Below are 22,869 nucleotides of genomic sequence, written 5' to 3'. Positions count from 1 at the left end.
TGTTGAGGGATGGTGTCTCAAATAATGTACACCTGCGAAAAGAAATGTAATTTTTAATGAGCTTTTCTTAGTTCAAAGCATCCTAGAATGATGAAGAATTAAGGAGGCCTATGCTAGTCAGAAAGAGTCTACATGACGTATCCACTGTGAAAGGGATAATACTCAAATTCAGCCTGGAAACATGTAACTCACTTAACTGCAGAAGAAGGAGGAACTTTTCTTCATCCTGAACAGAAGAATAGATTTCTCGATGGTTCCGTGGGAGGGAAGATGTTCCGTCTGGCTGGCCCGTGATCAGAAAACTTGCTTTAGGTTATGCCACAAATTTTGATTTTGGGAAAATAAAGAGTCTGAAATTAGCTGACAGAAATCAAAGGTTAAGAAAAAAAAAAAGTTTGGCAATCTAGCCAAAGTGTTTCCCTTAGAGTTCCCAGGACTCAGTATTAGGATAGTAAGTAAATCAAAGCATTGAAAAGGGAGTAGCCGCTGTGGAGAGAAAGCTGAGCTTCAGTTTCATAAGAGAGATTTTAAGAAACACAGAGGAAAACTTTTGCTACCTACAAATCAGTCTCAGAATCCTTCTCCTCCTCCTGGCTCTTCTTTTGTAAGTCTTTGTCTTTCTAAAATACCACCTTGGGAACAATAAGGAGATTGGCTGCAAAATCTTTCAGTGAAAATGAATGCCTTTCTTGATGAGGTCACTCTGGAAATTACTGCTATATAGAGAAAAGAGAAAAAAAAATAAAGAGGCCTGGTTGGAACGATAAGCTAGAGGAACGATAAAGGGGTTAAAATTATATTCAGATCATGTTCTGGTTATTGATGTGTGGTTTTCCACATCCCCATAGATGTCTCAGTCTGAGTTTAGACGTATGCATCACAACAGAGGTCAGCGGAAGCCTGGTGCTGTTATCCTGTATTATGGATGAGAGAATTGATATTCACAGGAAATCATCTATAGAAATGATATTCTTTTTTAAAGATTTATTTATTTATTATGTATACAAAATGTTCTGCCTGCATGTGTCCCTGAAGGTCAGAAGTCGGCACCAGATCTTATTACAGGTGTTTGTGAGCCACCATGGGATTGCTGGGAATAGAACTCAGGATCTCTGGAAGAACAATCAGTGCTCTTAACCGCTGAGTCTTCTCTCCAGCCCTAGAAATAATATTCTTACAGTGGACATATTGATAGAACAAAATGTGTTAAACATATATACTTGAAGTAGACCATCAGTTGAGATTGAATTCTTAAGAAAAAGCATTAATTATAATCTGAACAAGTAAATATTTTATAGATACTGAACTCATGCCACACAGGTTTACTCAAAAGCTCTATTCTGCATTCATGTCATTTACATTACCAATTATAAACATAATCATTTAAAATTATCAATTATAATCATAAACAATTATTTGTTTAGAGTGAGATTCTTATTTATGTTTTTCTCTGTCATGCTGGTGTTGGCCCCATGACCTCATACAACTCTGAATCATCCTCACTAAGACTGAATGACAGCCCATGAGTGGATGTCTTTACAGCAGTATTAAGGGTAACTAGAAGGATTCCAAGGAGAGATGAACCAAATTAGAAATTCTGATTCTTTAGCTAAATATTTTCAAGACTAAGTACTAGCCAAGTTTAAGTTCACTGTGTATTTTTCTCACATAGGCCCTCCTTAGAAAGAAGAGCTTCACAGTTTCCTCCTTTCCCTGTGTTAAATCGGTTCAATATTTTAATGCAAGTCACAAAAGTTTCCATTACAGTAGTCAGTGATGTTACAATTCCAATCAAAAGATTATTTTACCTACAGTGTTCAGGCTGGAAAAAAGCAGGTTCTGCAGACCTCAAATTTCCTGAAAGCAAGATATTTCAGTATCTGTAAAAGGTCCATTTATCTTCCTTGTCTTCTTATACTGAATTGTTGGGTATTTTCCATTTCCACGGTTAGAATTGAAGCCAATACTGAAATGTGGTCAGCAAAAACTCTTTGTTTATAAATTCACCCAAGTATAAGATGAAGCAGCCAATGTCTGTACCACAAAATCAAAAGATTCAAGGTGCTCTGAAGTTTACATATGCAAAATATAAATGGCTCCTCATATTTGACCTTTCATTTACCCTTCTTCCATTTTGAAAATGGCCATATTATTATGGCAGAAATATTATTCTTATATACTTAGAAGGAGAATTATTTGTGAAATCATTCAACTGTGTAGTATAAAAGAGACAGCTCATTTCTATCTCATTTTGTCTTTGATTATGAATTACTGGAGAGAAAATTGCGTGAGGACCAATTTATTTAAGCAAAAAGATCACAATAATTTTGAGTTGGAAGACATGGCTGCAAATTCCTCAGGAAATGCACAGTTTTTCAGCTGTTTGCATGAAGATCAAATTACGTGGGAGAGTAATTCACCTATCAAGTTTGGATTTGAATGTATTGGACATTGCAAAATTTCTATTCTCATAGTTTTAAGTGTATAAATTCTGAATATCTCAGTTTAGAAGCATCAATTCATAACCATTAAAAAGTACAGATTAAAGGAAGTAAATGATCAATAATTACAAATATAATTAGAGGATTTGATTTTATCTTATACTTCCAACACTAGATATCACAGTAAATAGTAACGAAAATATCATCATTGACTATACTTTCTCCTATCATTAACGCAGAAAACACAAACTACATAACAATGTCCCATTTCTTCATGTTTGTGTCTATATACTACCTGTCTATCGACCTATACAAATACTTTAAAATTGACAAACTTTGATTATTTTAATTGCTTCTCTATATTATCAAGACATCTTGTTTTTATTCTTTTTTCACAGTAAATATTCATATAGCAATGCAGTAGTAGCCTATGAAGGAGCTCTTGAATTTACAATCTAGGCAAAGGCAAATTGTGTATAAACTACATATCTACTCAAAAAGCCCTTCAACATCATGATTTATTCTATGAGGGGATGTTGAATATTTGGATCCTGAACTCAAAGTCACAGTGAACAAATGTCTTACGTTCTACAAGACAGTCCTAGTTTATGGTGTTTTCCAGACATAAATATGAATAGTAGCTTCTTTCTCTTTAATAAAAAAATCTCCCCTTAGAAAAACAAATTTTACAGTCACAATTTGCAAAACAAATGACTGTATAATTTAAAATGAACAGTTGTAGTACATGGGATATCTCTTCCTTCCTTCCTTCCTTCCTTCCTTCCTTCCTTCCTTCCTTTCTTTCTTTCTTTCTTTCTTTCTTTTTTATCCTGAGTCATTTCGTAACACTTAGACTTCTTTTCAGACCTAGGGAATAGGACAAAATTTGGTCTCCTATTTTCTAGTTATAAAACAAAACACACAATCCATGCAGCTTTAAATACTCCTCTGAATGGTTATTGCAATGTGTAACACAACATTTCCTTTGCTTTTTTTTTCTACTAATTCAAAATTACAGCAAGAAATGAGAAAATCCATTCATTATTAGATGACAATTTATGTTCAGAAATATTGTCTTTTAAATAGAAGCTGAAATTAGACTTTCTTTGGAATCCAGTAATTTACCTTCTCATTCACACAACTCTTGGGTGCAGGGCCTTCCAAGGCCAGAGTTTTAAAAAGGCAGCTCTAGAAATTATGGAATGGGCTGGAAAAACTAAGGTTCTCTGAATATAAAGAAGGAGAACACATTACTTCATGAAGATTTTTTAAATGTAGAGTATTTTATATAAAAATAATCCAGATACCAGTAATCTCCTGGTCAAAATAAGCAGGGGCCACATTATTTTATATTTTCAGGTTAGTCTAGTATTCATGAATGGGCTTTTTAGCATAGGCATATACACAAGATTTCCATAAAAGATGAATCCTTCTTGTCTTCGTAAAAGCACAAAAATAATGTTCTTGTATAAGAGTTTCTGATTGGGATGATGAACATGCCAGCGCTCCATCCTAACGGCGAGAGACTGAAACACTTTAATGTTTATAATAGTGAAAGCCGGAGAGGTGAGTAATGTCTGTATAATGACCTTCTTGCTTCCTTTACTGTGACGCATCACTATTTATCAAAGCATCCCAAAAGAGCTAAGCAGATTGCAGTGAAAGGCAAAGCCATGATACATTTAACAAGCCATAAAATAATATTTTATTTCATAACAGAATTTTCTCCAAATCCATTAACCTCCTTCACACTGAGATACCATGAAGGCGAAGGCGTAAGTCATAAACAATCCCACACTAGTGTGGAATTATGATTAATATAATGGCTATTTATTTAAAGGGGAAAAAACTTACAGATCACCGTCCTAGACAACAGCCCTCTGCGCAATCAGGAAGGGAGTCTAGTCGCTGCAGGAAGTAAGAGAGAGCGAGGAGGGAAGTGGTCGCTTTTTTTAAAGGGAGAGAGACCATGCCCCAATGGGCTGGTATCTCAGCGGCTATTGGCTGGAGGAGCGGAAGGACCTCCCGCAACAATACCAATATTCCAAACTGCTATCATGAACCAAAGTTTCCTAAACTAATTGAATATAAGTTCTACATGAAGCATTTGGAAAGCAAAAAATTACCTACAAGAAAATGAAAAGAGGAACACGGGATGTATTCACTAATATTTGGTTTCTAGCCATAAATAAAGGACATTGAGCCTAGAATTCGTGATCCTAGAGAAGCTAAATAAGAAGGTGAACCCAAAGAAAAACATATAGGCATCCTCCTGAACAGTAACCTTCATCAGGCGATGAAAGGAGACAGATACAAAGACCCACATTGGAGCACCGGACTGAAATCTCAAGGTCCAAATGAGGAGCAGAAGGAGAAAGAGCACGAGCAAGGAACTCAGGACCGCGAGGGGTGCACCCACACACTGAGACAATGGGGATGTTCTATCGGGAACTCACCAAGGCCATCTGGCCTGGGTCAGAAAAAGCATGGGATAAAACCAGACTTGCTGAACATAGCGGACAATGAGGACTACTGAGAACTCAAGAACAATGGCAATGGGTTTTTGATCCTACTGCACATACTGGCTTTGTGGGAGCCTAGGCAGTTTGGATACTCCTCTTACTAGACCAGGATGGAGGTGGATGGTCTTTGGACTTCCCACAGGGTAGGGAACCCTGATTACTCTTAGGGCTGTCGAGGGAGGGGGACTTGATTGGGGGAAGGAAATGGGAGGTGGGGGTGGGGAGGAGGCAGAATTCTTTAATAAATAAATAAATAAGAAAATGAGAAATCTGATGTAGAGATTACTAATATTCTAATCGTTAAGTCTAAGATAAATATATGAGAGCCCAATTAAAGCTAAAATTGCTTTTCCAAAATACGGTAGCTGAAGAAATATCAATATATAAATGAAATGGACTTTTAAAGGCTAAGTTAGAACCTTACTTTACAATAAACCACAGAAAAATTAACTCCAGCTAAGCCATATTAGTAAGGCTCTCAAAAATAATGGAAGAAAGCAGTGTGGTGGTGGTACATATCCTTAATCCCAGCACTTGAGAGGCCCAGGCAGGTGGATTTCTGTGAGTTCAAAGCCAACCTGGTCTACAAGAACTGGTTTCATGACAGGTTCCAAATCTACAGAGAAATCCTTCTCACAAAACCAAAAAAAAAAAAAAAAAAAAAAAGGAAAGAAAGAAAGAAATATTCTCCGTGTTTTTAGAGAAATTAAATTAGTTTGTACTACTTCCCAAATAATAGTATAGAAAGTTCTTCGAGAAGGTTTTTGTGAAATATTTGCTATTATTAATGTTGGTCCAGTATTAAAACCAATATCTCAATTTTGTATCCATTAAAAGTTAGCAACTACAAAGTGCAAACCATTTCATTCTGTGAAAGAGATCTCAGGTTCTCAGTCTTCTTGGAAGAATAAGGGGATGACTGAGGTATTCCCAGGCATAACACCGATTTTCATCAACAGATTTTTTTATCTATAATTTCAATATTAGCAAGAAGAAGTTAGGTTTCTACCTTGCTATGTTACTGATAAAATGGCTACCCAAGACAAAATTATTTTAACTGTATTTCCCATTTGCATTGAGAAATGACTTGCCATTTCTCAGGTTCTACCCTGCAGCATTTCACAAAGTCAGCATATTTACCTTCATTTTTCTTGATGGTGAAATTTGGGTTGTTGACCATTTCTGGAAGAAGACTGTACAAGAAATAATGTCCATTTTTGGGATCATCTTTGTCCATGGCGCTTACTGTTTGAATGACCTGTAACATAAAATGGGCATCAGCATTTCTGATCACTTCAGAGGGCTCCCATTGCTTGTAATAGGCCAGTGATATCCTTTTTGTGGTCTGGTACTTTGGTCCAAAGACTCATTTTCAGCTTTCTAAATCGTCATGGATGGTTTGTGCCAGGAATGGTTTGAGCAGTATCCATCACTTTCAAACCTCAGCTGTGATAAGTTGATGAAAATTAAGAGCATTACCTTCATTTCCATTTGATGTCTGTGGCTTGAAATAGCAAAGTTAAGTGTATTTGAAAGTTCCACTGGGCAATTACAGGTTTCTTTCCAATTTGAGTATTTACGGGCATCTAGAATGAGATTTGGAACTGTTACAGTGACTGGAGTGGGCTTTGGGGAGGATCTTGGAGGTAAGACTCAACCTTGAATCCTCACAACAGCTTTTTACCCATTAGGATATGTGTAAATGCCAGATGGAGTGTCCCTCACACAAAACTCCCTACGGGAGACCTTCCTGGGAAGCTGTGTTTGTTCTCTTCCAATAACGAATGTTGTTTTTTAAAGTTAGTGGATAATATATCAAACAATGCTTGGCTTTGTACTCTGAGGTAACTATATGACAGGGATCAGAAGAACGGCTGCTGTTCAGACAGACAAATATTCTTGGAATCCCACTGAAGGTGCTATGTTCATTTTCAAGATTCATACTAACAATGTCATGTTGTTTCCTAGGATGACAGGGGACTATCTTAATATTTAGTTATGATTCCATGATATTGGTTACTTCAACAAGAAACAGTGCACAAGAGCAAAAAAAAATGTGGCTTATATGGCATATAACTATCACATGTTTCCCATAGAATGAATCTTAATAGCAAAAGTGGCAATATAACAAAAGTGTAATGACAAGGAAGTGCTCTCAGAATAATAAAATGTTGAGTAAATAATGATAGTTCCAAATATATTGTGTATATTTGAATATAAATGTTCCATTGGATTTTGAAATTTTCAATGGAAAGAAAAAAGATCATTTTGTATGACTTTATCTTGTGGCTTATGACTTATTCAAATGTGAGAATTATGATCTTAGAACTTCAGTATTTTTGAGACTTTGCATTGTACCATAAAATACATTTGAAAATGTATTAAAGCTAAAAAATTAAAGTTTATGTTATGTTTAAATTTTGTTAAGAAATGTATCTAGTTACATTATATAACTCATTATAAGTACAGTCAGTTTGGGTATGACCTATGACTCTAAGTAGCTGCAAGTGCAACTTATCATTAAGCATAGAGGCACTCATTAAGAGAGAGGTTTCTTGAGTTAAACTTTCTGCATAGAAATCACAGTGTTCCTTCTTTAAGGAAGTAATTTGAGACAATCTGAAACCTAATTTCTTTTTATGCATAAAGCACAGAGAGTGTTTTTCCCCCCATGGGTAAATTCTGATTATTTTTCTACATTGAAATAATATTGTTATGAAAAGTCCAATAAAATAATCATTTTAATGTATTTATTAAGACCATTGCTACCATTTGATTACATGATGTTTTATTTGTTCTAGAAACTAGAATTTTGAGTTACTATTGTAACTCAAACAAGGAAGCAATCGAACCCTACCCAGATTCGAAAGGAAAGAAATGTAGCTTACTCTTGCTAAACACATAGTACATAAGCTTTCACTTAAGGGCATGGATTAGCTCTGGGGTCATAGTGTCAAAAAAAAAAAAAAAAAAAACTTGAACGAAAGGGCCAGGTAAGAAGATGCTTAGTTCACACAACTCCTTGAAGCAGTTTGAATACACAGTTATTTAAGAGACAAGTGCAAACTGACCTCTTTACTTAAGAACAACTCTGTGAGAATCTCATGTGGTAAGTCAAAGGGATGACAGGGTTCTCCTTTGAATCAGGTTTGCCACCCTTTCATGCCTTTACCCAAATCTCTACACTGACCTTTTGAAACCAGGTTAGACTGTTAGAGGAGTTATCCATTTTCTATGAGAGTTCAATGAATAATGGAATAGTTGAAGAGATAGTCTCTTGATAATCTGGGGTCACAACTAAGTGCTTTTTAATAGTATACCTTGACTATGTACTAATATTCCTAGTATTTATATATAATGTGGATGAAAAGGCTCATATGTGCTGACTAAATGACCCACATGACAGTGATTTGATTAGTGAATCCATCATATTGAAAACAGCACATGCAATCCATAATCTATTATCCCTGTAGTAAAGGAATACAGCTACTTACCATACCACACCTCAGAACTTTCGTCTGAACGTCATACGGGAAATGAAGCATGCTTTTCCCATCATTAATGTCAATAAGGACTCATTAGACATGTACTTTCTGCGTTTTACCCTGAACTAACAAACCAGGAAGTATCAGGGCAGGCCTTAACAACACGCAAGTTCCACAATCCATGTGATTCTGCCCTAAAGCCATTTTAAATACATGACTGAAAAGAGCAGTTCTCATGCATTTTGGTCATTAGGGCTGAAGGGGTTTATTGTAAGAGTCAATCCATGCTATCTTCATGACGTGCTAGGAATAAAGGGATTAAAGTGTTGAATCTCGTTGACTTTCCAAACATCCCATACATTGATTGCAGTTAGCATTTTGGGTTAAACTATATTCGATGCTTCATTTTACTTTAATACAGGTCACTACTGCCTCAGCACTTTATCTAAATGTTGAGGAGGGTAGATCGTTTGAAGGACGCTGTGCTATTAAAATTCATTAAGACACCCATGTTAAGAAGGCTGAATTTTTCAATGATGTAATAACATCTGAATACACTTAGTTTAAACAGTGAAATAAAAAGAAGTGCAGATGTATTCAAGGGAGTGAACCCCTAGAGAGTCTTGTTACAGAGCAAGAGCAGAGATAGCAAGTGGAATTCTCAGAGTTCCTACTGTGAGGTACTGTGCCCTCCACTGATTTTTAATATACTTAAAAATATCTTGCAAGGAAATTTATAAAAATGTCCAGAGAATTTACAGATGTGAGATCTGTACCTAATTTTCAGTTTACATATCTTCTCTTCTCTGTATGAATTTACTGCAACAAGGCCACTAAGGCTTTGAAATTTCCTATGATATTTATTCAGCTTAAATGAAGACTGAAAACAATTTCTTTACCTCTTTCAGAAAAGAAAGCAAAGAGTATTTAGGGTATTATTAAGGAAATACATTTCAAAGCCAGGCTTGAATTATGATGTGCACAGACATTGTATTTCTTGAAACTCATCAAAGAATCTTTTAAAGAAAAAATCTAAAAAGAAAGATTCAATGACATGTATCACAATATAATTTGGGTTCTAATAAAATATTAGATTATCTTTGCTTCTAAATCTGTATGGGATTCTTTAAATTCATATTAAATTGTATTTTCCAATAATTTACATTTTTAAAGATCCAATCTGATAACAAGTGTATCATGTGATCAATAGAACATTACCAATGAGTACTTTGTTCTTAAGCCTCCAAACATGATGTCTATGAGAGTTTTCCCACTCAGTGTTTTGTATATGTCTGCCAAGTAGCAGAAAGCAATTATTTAATAGATGTTAGATAATTGTAAGTATATCAAATTCATCCTAATGACCTTCTAGATTTTTATTATTCGTGATACAGATAAGTAAATTAATGGATATATGGATAGATGAGTGATAATTTGAACATTTTCTTTCTTATTTAGCCCTATAACGCCCTAAGAAATAAGCTTTAGGGGGATAAATAGTACATCAAGAGCATTAATATGTCTCATCCTTAACATGTCTCGATAAAGACTGCCTTCTTCTCACAAGTATGCAATGTTCATCCAAAGTTCACGGACTTTCACATTTTCTATATATGCATTCTAGGAGAGTTGAGCTTAGATTTCTAACATGTTGGGAACTGAAAAGGGAACCATATATCCCTGTTGTTCTTTTCCTTGCTTTCAACAATTTTATGATACTACTGATTCTGAAAGTTAAAATGTATATCTAAATTAATATTTATAATCATAGCTCTACCTAGAGGCAAGATAAGAAAGTCCTAATGTGTTACAACTTTTGAAATATTCTTCAGGAATTCTGAAAAGAACAATGGATATAAATATATTTGTAAGCATTTGTTTGTGTGTATATTCTCTAAGAATGCTGCAATGATGGTCACCAAGGCCATAAAGCACCCTGTCATTCAGAAAATGTTCTTATTGTTACTTTTTAACTTCTCAGTGATTTAATCAAAAGATGATGTAAAGGAAATTGTCAATAAAAGAAGGGAATGTGTAAGATTGTAGGATACAGTATTTTAAAAAGTTCTCTCTTTTCTCCTATTGTCAAGTTTATTGTGGATATAGATATAAAAAATAATGTCTAAGTATTCTTGCAGTAGTTTTTAACTTGGATAGAAATGGATCACTGATGAACAAATTTCAGGTAGCTCACATTTCTTAACCCAAAATTAAAATTATTTGAACTCATTAATTTACATGCATACATGAAAAAAGCATATGCTTTCATCCAATTATCTATGGTGTCCATAATCAAATAAAACAAAACTGTTGAGAATTATTTTTCAAGAAATATTTCATTAAAATATTTTTTCATGAAAATAAAGTTAAAATAATCATGATTTACTGAACAATGAAGAATTGCAGATATTAAAGGAAGCATACACAAATAAATCTTCAATACCCCCAATTATATCAAAACAAGGAAAAGAACCCAGATGTAATCAAAGTTCATATCCATTTAAAAGCTATTGACAGAATGTGTCAGCTAATTTTTTAGCCACCCAGTCTTGGTCAGGATTTTTTTTCCTTATTTACCATGACTTCCTAAGTCATTTTTATAGATGGAAACACCTTTTGTCTCCAACATGCCAGATGTACCTTCAGAACATGCATCATAAATGGTGAGCTACAAGAAGGACCTAGGAAGGGTATGAGAAATTTCAAGGTCTCTTAGATAAGTGTATGAAATTTGGGCCCTCACAAATCCACTAAGAAAAGCCTAACCCTTCATCCCATGTTTAATCTCTCCCTCTCATATTTATTGGCACTAAACTGATTTAAGGAAATATAGTTGATGTTTTTTGAATGGCATGTTTAGATATGTTAGTTTTTTTGCTGACCAAACATGTATCATATTTTTTATGTCCCCAGACATAACCAATATTAAAAACAAACCACCACTCCATGTATTATAGAGCTTTATAAATACTGAATTAGTGAGTTTTCGTCTACAGGTAAATGTAGTGGTCTTCACAATCACAATCTGTCTCTTCTCCATGCTCAACGTATTAGCACATAGTTTATAGGCCAATGCCTGCTTGTGCAGGGAAACATTAATTCCGGAGCTGAGTCCTATCTTTTATTCTTAAAAGGTAATGATTTCTTTCAGTCATTAATTTTATCTATATCTTTTAATATAAATTTGAAATATTTTATAATCAGAAATAAGTTACAGAGCCAAAGTACCACACAAAATTCTTCTGGAAAATCATGAACTTCATATATGCAAGGAGAATACAATTAAACAAAATATTGCTAAGCCAATATTCTTAAACTTGGTTCAGTTAAATATTTCTCAATCTTATTTAGTATCACGCACAAAAAATACAAATAAAACACACATCCTCACATGCACACACACCCTTGCACACTCACAACCCCACCCCACCTCACTGATTATTATGCTATAGCTCAAGTTGTGTTCAGAAACCTACTTTTAGAAATACTATCATCTACCTTCATAGAAATAAGGAAGGTTTCTTCATATCACTTGAAGGCTATAGAACTGTGACTATCAGTTTCTCTATCTTTTTACTATCTCTGATTACATTTTGTACCCAATTTGCATCCTTAATACAAAGTCTAATCCTTAATACAAAGTCGATATCTAGAGTAGGGATTGCTTTCTTCAAAAGCATGATCGTGCCCACACTTTGGGAAATCAAACGGAACAAACATGTACTTGTGTTCACGTGACTTTCCCCTTATCCTAAATTCTTACTGAGGAGTTAATAAGTTTAAAAATTATAAAATTAGAATTCACTTTAGAACTTTAAACATTATTACCCTTTCTCTTATGATCATCAATCTCAGCCCAATCAAGGACAAGGGTTTGGAAGAAGATTTAGACACTATGTGTTCCTCTCTGTAGACCAGGGAATTTGAAAAATTTAAACAAATTCATAAACCAATCCTAATCCACAAGTTCATACTATTAATAATAAAAGGGTATCTGATCATTTCTTCTCCATAGAGAAATATGACACTTATAAATAATCAGTTGATTTATTAAAAAATAATCTATAGCTTATTCTTTATGGTATTGACTTATTTAGGATATATTTGTATTGTACTTCTGGAAGTCACCTCAAAATATGTAACAATAACAAGACGACAAAACAGGTATGTTTCTATTAATGTATATTTTATTTTTAGTCTTCGACACTTTTCAAAGATTCAGAATTTGTTTATTCCTTTATCTAAAGTGCTTTAGTACTGTATATTTGAAATATTTTGCAAATTGTAAAATATTTGCATATTTACAAAAAGACATATAAAGGGTGGGAGTCTAGTTTATAAACGAAATCCATTTCTTTATTATGTACACTTGTATATGGTATCTGAAGATAATTTGATATAATTTTCATTTGTCTTGTTCCGAACATACTTTTCTCTGTATGTATCTTTAGGGACTGAACCCAAGGACTTCTTCATGACACTCTCATACTCCTCCACAAGCTGTACTCCGGAGTGTATTTGTGCTGTAACCTTTCCTCTGACAAGCTGTAAAATTTTCTATATAAGATGTCATACTTGAGTACAAAAACATTTGGATTTTAGAGAAGTTTACATCTTGGATTTTTAAATTAGAGATATTCAACCCATATTGCTATATAATTACAAAAAAGTCGATTTTTTAAATATTTAGTTAGACATGTGGGAGGTGGAGGCATGAAAATCTGTAGTTCAATGCTACCTATGACTACATAATGAGTTCCAGACTGACATAGGCTACATGAAGCTTTTCCTTAAAAGTAAAAGCAATATGTATATGTGTGTATGAATATATTAATATCTGCCTGCCTGGTGTTTCCAAAAATATGAGAGTTTAAATTAGCTATCATTCCTTAACGCTGAGTCACAAAATGGGTGTCTTAGCTATGAATTACATTTGTATTGTTTTTACTCCATATTCTTTAACAATATTTTATCAAAAATCATTTTAATGCTCTCAGAATTGTGCTCTTCAAACTATACTCCTATTAATAGCCCACTTAACAAGGTTTCTCTGCATAAAGTTTCTCCATATACAGGTTATGGACCCCAATTAACTAACCATCTTTATTCTACCCAAACTCAAGTGAAAAAATAGTATTTCAGGTATTCTGTTTACATCATCAGTTTCCTCTGGTTTAAATTAACCTTGACTCCCACTTGGGTGTGCAGATAGCTCAGGAAAGGGCTAATAGGAAGGTTGAAACTAAATCCCTTGTAAAGTGCTTCACACATCTTACAAAGCACCCTCATTTTATTTTGTTGCTTTATATTTCATAGAAAAGATCTCAGAAACAGAAAAACAAATGAACCAAGTTACAGATTCATTCTTCCCTGTGCTTGTCAAAGGATAATTATCATTACTTTTCTTATGAAGCTTTCTTTCTTTTTATCCAAGGTGTCCCAGAATGTGTTTGAGTATAGTATATTACTTTTCTTATGAGTTGATATATGTTTCCACCTTTGATGGTGTTTCTTATTTTTCTTCTGAATCTTAATGTTCTCATGGCTAGATTTCTAAGAGTTATTCTACATTCTCACAACATTTTAAAAGTTTTCTTCCTTGGGAAGTACAATGAGATTTTGTAAAGGTTTTGGCACCTTCAGGAACTGAGTTTGAAACATTTCTGTAGTCTCATGAAACCTTTACTTCATGTGCGATGGTGCATGTCTTCAATCCCAACACAGAGCCAGGGGGAATTTTGTGAGTTCCAGGCCAGCCAGGTCTCCAGTATCCTATTCCAGGTCAGTAAGGCATCATGAGACTCTGTCTCAAACAAAAAGTAGAAAAGGAAACACTACACTTTTCTTCAGCCTTGGCTTCTATAGTTTTGCAATTCCTGAAAATGTCAAATTGCACAGCTACCCCGATAATATGTTAAGTGATTCTACATATTAATTCCCACCTAATAGCAAACAGTTTAAGTTACTTCTGTCTCTATTGTCAACCAAAGGACTCTGTGAGTCAAAAGGCCTAGCTAATATGCTTGGCAGTTACAGTATCCTAAAGGCTCTTTCCTCTTTATAATGTATATTTGCACTTGCAAATATTGGTGCAAATTCTACTCGGACTTGGAATTCTAGAAAGTATTCTGACTCACAGATGTCCTCGGTTGTCAAGCAGAGATATTGCTGTGGATTCTGAACTGGCTTAAGTTGATGGTTAGAAAGTCCCCTGTGTGCCTAATCTTTTCTCATTCTCTAGTTACACTTTAAATAACAAAAAATAAAAAAAAAACAATTTTACGTGAGATTCCTGCAATTTTGTTGTTCTCCTCTGTTACGTGTTTAATTTTTGTTTCCTTCTAACTAAACCTCTTAAATAATGTTTACAATGTCTTCCTCATTGGCTTTAAGAGAATTCTTCTTTTCTTTCATATTTTTCCAAATTGATGTTACAATGATTCGTACACCCTAAATGCATAATTCATATTGTTCAATACATAAATGAACAAATTTTCATCAGAAGAGTTTGGTATGTATACTGCCTATCTGAGAGTAAAGCAAATGTTTCAGTAATAATATTTGAGAAATTAACTTTTGAAATATGTCTAATTGTTGAATGAAATCAACTTAAAACATAATTATAAATTATTGTTACTCTCCTTTTATACTAACTATGCTACATATCATCCAGAAGTGTGAGTGACTGCGTTTTGTTGAGCTGTGATAATTCTATACTAAATACTAAATGGCTAAAATTTTGCCAAGATAGGTAACATTTATAAGCCAATATTTTTATTTTGTTATATTCATTTTATAAACCAGACCTACCAACTTCTTTCTCAATAGCATGTTTCCATTAGTATAGACATTGATGAAACTCACATTATGATCCAATACATTCATTTATAGGGACAAGACACACTGTTTCATGAAGGAATGAAAAGCTTAAACAACCAGTTGTCCAAGTATTTTGAAGACTAAACAAGACACCTTGACTCACAGCAAAATAAAAAGCTCTTTAGTTCCTGGGCTGAGGAGCTGTTGGGAGGAAGCAGCTGGTAACCTGTATATAGTAAGCAAGACATTAGTATTTGAAATAAAACCCTAGGAAAATTCAGTCAAGGAAGTAAGAGGCAGGGCAGAGTCCTGAAATCTCGCTGGCCAGCTGTGGCTGCTGATCTACGTTGCTTCCCCATGTGTGGTTCTACATGTAGAGTTGTGAACACACTTAAGGAAGATACTAGTCTCTGAATATTTGTTACCTGTTCCTCCTCCCGTCCAGCTGGGTTCCCCATTGTCTTCAGATAGACTCTGGCTGAACTCCTAAGACCAACGTTTTCTGTACCTGTGGAATTTATCTTATAATCTGAGGACTTTTCTTGATGTATTGTTACCTCTATAGGTCCATGTAGCTTCTTTCTGTGTTGGGTGTTTGAAAGGATTTCTTGAAAATCTGTAAATTCTAAATGAGTGTACATGGAGCAGAAAGAAAATTTTGTGATGATAAAAGTCTGATTTTTAGATATTGTATGGCACTAAATTTCTCATGCTTAGCCAAGGCCTGGTGATGCTCAGTGACACTTAGTGACAATAAACACCCTCTCAACCAGAGGTGTGAATTATCAGACATATTTTAAAATGCAATTCACACTCCCAGTTTTATCCAGGGCACTAGTTAGGATTAAGTGAAGAGATTTTAGCCTGGCGGTGGTGGCGCATGCCTTTAATCCCAGCACTCAGAAGGCAGAGGCAGGCGGATCTCTGGGAGATCAAGGCCAGCTTGGTCTACAAGAGCTAGTTCCAGGACAGGAACCAAAAAGCTATGGAGAAACCCTGTCTTGAAAATCAAAAAAAAAAAAAAAAAAAAAAAAAAAAAAAGAAAAAAAAAGTGAAGAGATCTTTTCTATGCATCTCATAAAACTGATAGTTAATTATTTGGTAGATGATCAAGCAAAATCATACTCTGCTTGACTTAAATTCTGCAGCTGTATACCACTTGATATCATGTGACATAAGATCACTTACCCATATAATTTATACACGGTGTTTAAAGAGAATAGTGATCCAAAATATTGCATTAACATTTATTGTTTAGCAGGACCATTAAATGTATTCAAAAACAAAAGGATTTGGATGGACTTTCTGTGATGGAGAGTGACTCCAGACTCTTTATGATAGTTATTGTTGCTCTCTCAAGAAACTCAGTTTTATGAACTCTGTCTTTGGCTTCAGAATTTTGAGAAGGTCATAGGAAACATTAGGATTCACTAGGTTCCTTCAGAAGGACAGTTACACCTCTTTTAATAAGATGCATTATGAAGTAGACTTGATTACCCAGATAGGGCAAAGGGTCCTCTTTCTTTGCCTTCTTTAAGATTCTGGATGTGTGTAGAGAAATCAAATACTGTTGATATGAGTATGTTAAAGTAGATTCTCTATCTCTATCATAAGGTATGTTAAGTTGCTTTGCATATACCCTTCCAATCACTTATAATGGGTATATTTAAGAGCTAGCCATGGAGTATTATTAAATTTCTCCAGGTGCAAAAGCTACAAGGAAGCTGTCTCTCTACAAGTTTATTCTGAAATCTGTGTATTTCAGGTGCACAACATAAATCATTGAACAATACTAAGATAACTATTGATGTAGTGAGTGATACTTTTATTTATTTATTTATTTATTTATTTATTTATTTTCATGATATTATGATCTCTAATGATGAACATTGTAATTCCATAGTGAGTTAGCCATTTGTGGTATATTATGAGAAATGACAAACACATAGCATAGCTGAAAATGAGAGTATATGCTTGTAATCACAATACTGGGGTGACTGAGGCAGAAAGGTTAAGAGTATGGGAAGTGTCAGTAAAATTCTGGGTACTAAGTCATCCTGTGCTATGTACTGAGGGATTATCTAGAAAAATTAAGTAATGAAAGGAAAAAAATGCAAATGTTTCAAACTTTGCAAGTACACACTATAAAGTTTAGTAACAAATAAAAATGTAAGAATAAGATAAAATATAAGAATTAGGTATTTAAACACAAAAAGTTAGACAGGAATGATATAAGAAGAAACCTATATGAATTCTGGTGACACAAAGATTTCGGAGGGCTTGAGGAAATTGTATAAACAGTAGTAGATGCCTCACTCAGTCAGATCTATGGTCCAAACCAATGCAAAAGAATGGTTGATCCCTTCATGGAAATAAAATCCAGTAAGCAGTCTGAAATCACACTCATAGGGGACACAGTGCAGTGACACACACACATGGCAAACGCATTGCTCACAGAATAAACCATTCATTGTGACTTGCAAAATTCATAAAACAAAGAATAAACTTTTTATTTTGATGTTGCAGAGAAGAGGTGGGGAAACACTGTGTTGAATTTTATTCTGTTTTTTTTTTTCCTGAAGATAAGAACTGCAGAAAAAAAAAGTCATTAAATCCTTACAAACAATCAAATTCCACAGGGTAAAAGTCCAGATTCTTAGAGATCCATGCAGCATTCTTGTCGATACCACTACAGAGGCCAATGTGTTTAGTGTCAATGCCATTGACTCTGAACTTGTGTGATGAGTTCTGCATAAACATAGAAGTTCTGCTTAAATTCTAATGCATTTTTGCAGAGCCTGTGTGATATATAAATGTCTCACTTCTATCTGTGGAGGCTCTGTTATCCTATCAGTTTTCTGGTCCATGTAACAACCATATCCTTGAACTTGACCTGCTACATTTTGATCAATATCTCTATGCTTATTAATCCAGCACCCGGGCTAAATAGTATCATTGATATTTGTTCATGCAGGCACTTGCACACATGTGTGTACATGCACACACACACATACAAGCACACCGTGATTTATCCTGCTAATAGGGTCCATAAATGGAAGATGTTTGAAAGGTATGATTCATACTTGGCAGTTCTAGGTTGTAAACTTAAGAAACAAAACTAATTTTGGAACATGAAAATAAAACATCATAAGGCTGATTGCCTAGTTACTTAAAGATGATGCATTTTATTCTGAGAACTTTAGCTTTGCTGTGCATGAAGTGTGTGTTTCATTTTGTTTGTTTGTTTTCTTTTGTTTTGCTTTCCTTTTTGGTAGACTGGGGGTGGGTGGGAACCTAAGCATTAAGCAAGAATAGTCTAGAAGAAATTGCCCATTGTTTTATGGGCAGGTAACCCTTCATCCCTTTCAAAATATCAAATAAGAAAACAGAGTTAGAGAGCTACAGTCCTATTCTTTTAGGATAAAAATGTATGACTCTTGTCAGGTAAGCTTCTTGGCAAATAGTAAGTTTAATTCCTAACACCCACATGAGGCACAAGAATAGTTGGATTAACAACTCCAGTGTCATGCTGTCAGCTGCTGTTTATTTAAATGAAAATGTCACCATCCAGAAATAAATTAGGAAGTTGAAAAATGATAAATTTCTTAAACATACAGTACTTCAGCACCTTGTTAAAATAAATCTATTACATTTGTGGTTTTGTAATACTTTACATAGGCCAATTTCATTTCAACATTCAGAGTATAGTGACTTCTGGAGATTTTGTTCTTATTTTTACTCACTCCCGCCCTGTATACCTCCCTCCCTCCCTCCCTCCCTCCCTCCCTCCCTCCCTCCCTCCCTCCCTCCCTCCCTCCCTCCCTCCCTCCCTTCCTCCCTCTCTCATCCCCTCCCTTCTTCCCTGTTTTCCTGTATTTTCATCTTTCTGTCTTCTCTGCTTTATGCTCTTATTTTCTGCCCTTTATCTTTTTGTCTTCATTATTTCTATCTATGCAATATGAGTCCCATCATTACACATATAATTGCCTTATGGGCATTTCTAAAAATTGATATCTACCTTATGATTGCCTAAATTTACATACACATGTACTGACATAAAAATAGCTACCTAAAGCTTCCTATAAACTACTGCTTTTCCTGGGCCAACAATTAAGTGTTACTCTTTTAAATAAAAAGCAAAAATGCATGCCTGCAAGGAGCAGCTGATTAGATTCTTGTCATTTGAAGGTTGCGTTAAGCTCCTGCACTGTAAGACAATTCCCACGCATCACCCATATCTGATGAATCCCAAGACAATGATTTGGCTTTGGGTTCACAGCAGAGCAGATCATTCCACTTTTATGAGACAATTTGGTCATAAGTAGGAGGAGAATTAATAAATAAAAAGGACAAATATTCCTCTCTATTCCCATTTGGATGAGTTTTATGCCTGTGACTTTGTAGAGCCAACCAATGCAAATGCACACGATGATGCAGATTAAGTAAATACGAGACAGTTGTATACAAACATATTCAGCATTAACAACATGGAGATATTTACTTGGCCGGGTTTTCCATTTTCACATAAAAATGCCTCATATTCGGCTGCGAATTCAGGGGCGTTGTCATTGACATCCAGCACTTTAATAGCAACAGGCACTCGAGATATCTGGCTGTGGTTTCCTATGGGAAGGAAAAAATAGTATCAGCATTCAGGGTGTTTCCTTTGAACTTGTAACTCACCTTCCCTCTCTATGGCTTCTGTTATCTCCCTTCACTAGGATGTTTTCCGACTAGAGAAGGTAGAGTATAACCTAAAAGTGTTGGTGAAGAGCAGCAAATGATTCACTCCTTAAAAAAAGACAGCAACTTAATATTCTAACCACCATTTTCTAGAGCTTACTTCACAAAGAACCATATGTAAATAACTAAGAGACAGTGTGTTTATGAAGTTTATTGACAAAGACAATTTTTAAAGGAAAATCAATGTATTTAACAAAGATTTATCTGTTCACTAGGAGAGAAAAGTGCCCATTCTGAGCTTTTATTTTCTAAGCCTGTATCTATTAAGTTCAGGTTTAAGAAGCCAGTACAAGTGTAGAATTAAATCATTTGTTGAAAAGGAGTTCGCAATAGTCATGAAAACGATAAAATTTGAGAAGAACAATCATGTATCTTTTAAACTTTGTGTTTCATTAAAAATCAATGTTAGTATATTTTTTGAAAAGGCCAGAAGACTGATATTTTCATAAATACAATCATATAAATAAAATTATAGTATTTCAATGTTTCTGTCTTTATTTCTATAGTAGAGAACTCCATATTTCTATAGTAGAGAACTCTAAAAGTGTTAGGATTCTAAACTAAATATAAAATATATGTATATATGTGTCTGAACAAACACACAATATGATTGGTTCTTAATGGTATTGTTGGGTTAGGCAATAATTTTTTGTGAGTAATAAATGCAATTCAATTTGACTCTGACTGTACCATGTTATAATCTTTGATCTGTTGTAAATTAAACAGAATGAAATGGAGAGGACCATTTATTTATTTGTGTTACTGAAGCACTGAATATTTATAAGCAAATAGTGAGGGAAAACATATTTGGCTTTTAATATAGACAAATAGGCTTACATTTAATATCAAACTTTTTGACAATTGATTCAGGAAAAGAATCTACAAAACCTACAAATATCACTATTTTTATGTATCAAAGTGATTTCTAAAGCACACACAAAATAATTATTAGAGCCATGTTACAAATTTACTGTTACTTCCTTGCTAATCCTTAAAATTTGAATTCAGCTGATTGGGGAAGAATGCCCTAAAATTCAAAATTGATTTGATGATATTTAGCTGACATTGATGACATGGAAATACTCTCATGTAAGTAATGGGACACAACTTCCTGAAAATTAAGATAATGGGGGAGGGGGCAAAATGTGGGAGGAGGGGGAGGGAAATGGGAAACGGGGAGCAGGTTTAAATTTTAATTAAAAAAGAATAAAAAGAAACAAAAAAGATAATGGCATCCAATGCCTCCCAAGTTTTGCCCTTTTTACTTTGTTGTTTATTACATAATGAAGTAATTCCTTCTCTTATAGAGAAAGCATGTGACTCTCTAATGGAATGTAAATTCTAAAACCAGTGTAACACATATCTCTAAGACAAGAAAATGACATTTCAAATTTTGTCTAGTCAACAAAACTCTGCAAAGGTTACACTTTAAATTCAAAATGACTGTGTCCTTAAAGGCTTATATCACTTTCTACCCTGACCATGAGCGCTCCTGCAATGTAGAATGAATTGTGTTTACAGAAAACAAAGTTTAGAACCCTAACTTACCCTCCTTCACTGCTGTTTTGACTCATTTTTCTCCCCAGGGAAATTGAAAGTCCAGAATTTAACATTTTATTGATAAAATTATTGCAAATCTTATAGTGAAAGAAATAAAGCTTATTTATCAATGCCTGCCATGTATTTAGGTACATTCTAGCCTTTGCATTTGGTAATTTTCAGTATTATCAGCACTGTGTATATTATGTTTGTTAAAAGAAAATATTTTATACTGTAATAATATTAAAATTTATTCAGCTTTGGTCTTTCTAACAGGAACCATTTTTATTGCAAAATTTGGGGAATATAGATTATCCTCAGGCACCTAAACAGGACCAAATCTTCAAATGTTCACACATTTGTTGTTTTTGTCTTGAGTTTTAGAAATCTTTGGAAATTGAAATTGGATATCACACTGACTCTGATGAATTCTATAAGGACTAATTGTCTAATAATTGTACTTACAATCTACAACCCTCCATGAGAAGTTGTACAATTTGACCTCACTATTTTAGGGTTCTGTTTTATCACTGAAAGCCCCCCCTTAGTGAATTATTTTTTTTAAAATCTCACATATCTTAACAGTAAAATACTGCTGGTTGTTCATTTAATTTTATAATATTAATTCATTTTAATTCCTAATGTAATTATTTTGTATATGAAAAATTACAGTGAATGTCTATTTAATACTATTGCATTCAACTTAATGATATCATTACTAAGCGGTTATCAAAAACTAAATAGGCTGCTTGTGTCAAATAGTCAATACCAAGACTGTCACTGCAGAGCATAGAAAAGTACAGGGAAAATCTGTCCTGGACCTTAAGCAGTGTCTTGATCCTTTTTGATCCTTTGCAGTGAACAGCATGGTAAGCCTTTGAGTCAGGCTTACTGACAATGTTTGATAAGTCCAAATCTATCAGGATGGTAGGTGGTAGCTGTTGTTTGCTTTTTGATGTTATGTGCACACATTTTATACACAAACACATATAGACTTTCTTCTAAGTACTTAAAAGTGATCATTTATTGCAGGTTCTAAATTTTTAATTTCTCTCTCTCCTCTCTCTCTCTCTCTCTCTCTCTCTCTCTCTCTCTCTCTCTCTTTCTCTTTAATTGTATGTGTGTGTGTATGTATGTATGTATGGTAGGAACAAAGATCTTACATATCTTGGCTAGGAACTCTAATACTGATACATCAGCATTTTCTTTTTTATTTAGCATTTTGGAATGTTTTTTCTTAAAAATATAAAGGAAAAGATAAACTGTTTCTGTTGCATTGAAAAGTGACATTAATGCAGTAGATGCAGATGGTAGCCTCAA

General features: G+C 34.3%; 1 protein-coding gene across 8 annotated transcripts in view; it reads right to left on the bottom strand.

The window, feature by feature from the left end:
- Cdh8 (cadherin 8) overlaps positions 1-22,869 on the bottom strand; it is a 334,430-nt gene that overhangs the window by 41,231 nt on the left and 270,330 nt on the right. For 5 of the 8 annotated variants that reach the window (XM_057753478.1, XM_057753479.1, XM_057753482.1 and 2 more), the window contains exons 9-11: positions 19,769-19,890; positions 6,104-6,221; positions 193-306 (exon numbers count right to left, since the gene is read on the bottom strand). In XM_057753478.1, the coding sequence (XP_057609461.1) occupies positions 193-306; positions 6,104-6,221; positions 19,769-19,890 (354 nt within the window). The remainder of the gene's footprint in view (positions 1-192; positions 307-6,103; positions 6,222-19,768; positions 19,891-22,869) is intronic. The other 3 variants (XM_057753484.1, XM_057753480.1, XM_057753483.1) reach the window with 1 other exon arrangement.

This window comes from Chionomys nivalis, chromosome 21 (genome assembly GCF_950005125.1).
Source record: "Chionomys nivalis chromosome 21, mChiNiv1.1, whole genome shotgun sequence".
Classification (NCBI taxonomy): Eukaryota; Metazoa; Chordata; class Mammalia; order Rodentia; family Cricetidae; genus Chionomys; species Chionomys nivalis.
The sequence above is the reverse complement of the archived record's forward strand: the minus strand, read 5'-3'. Positions and strand labels throughout refer to the sequence as shown.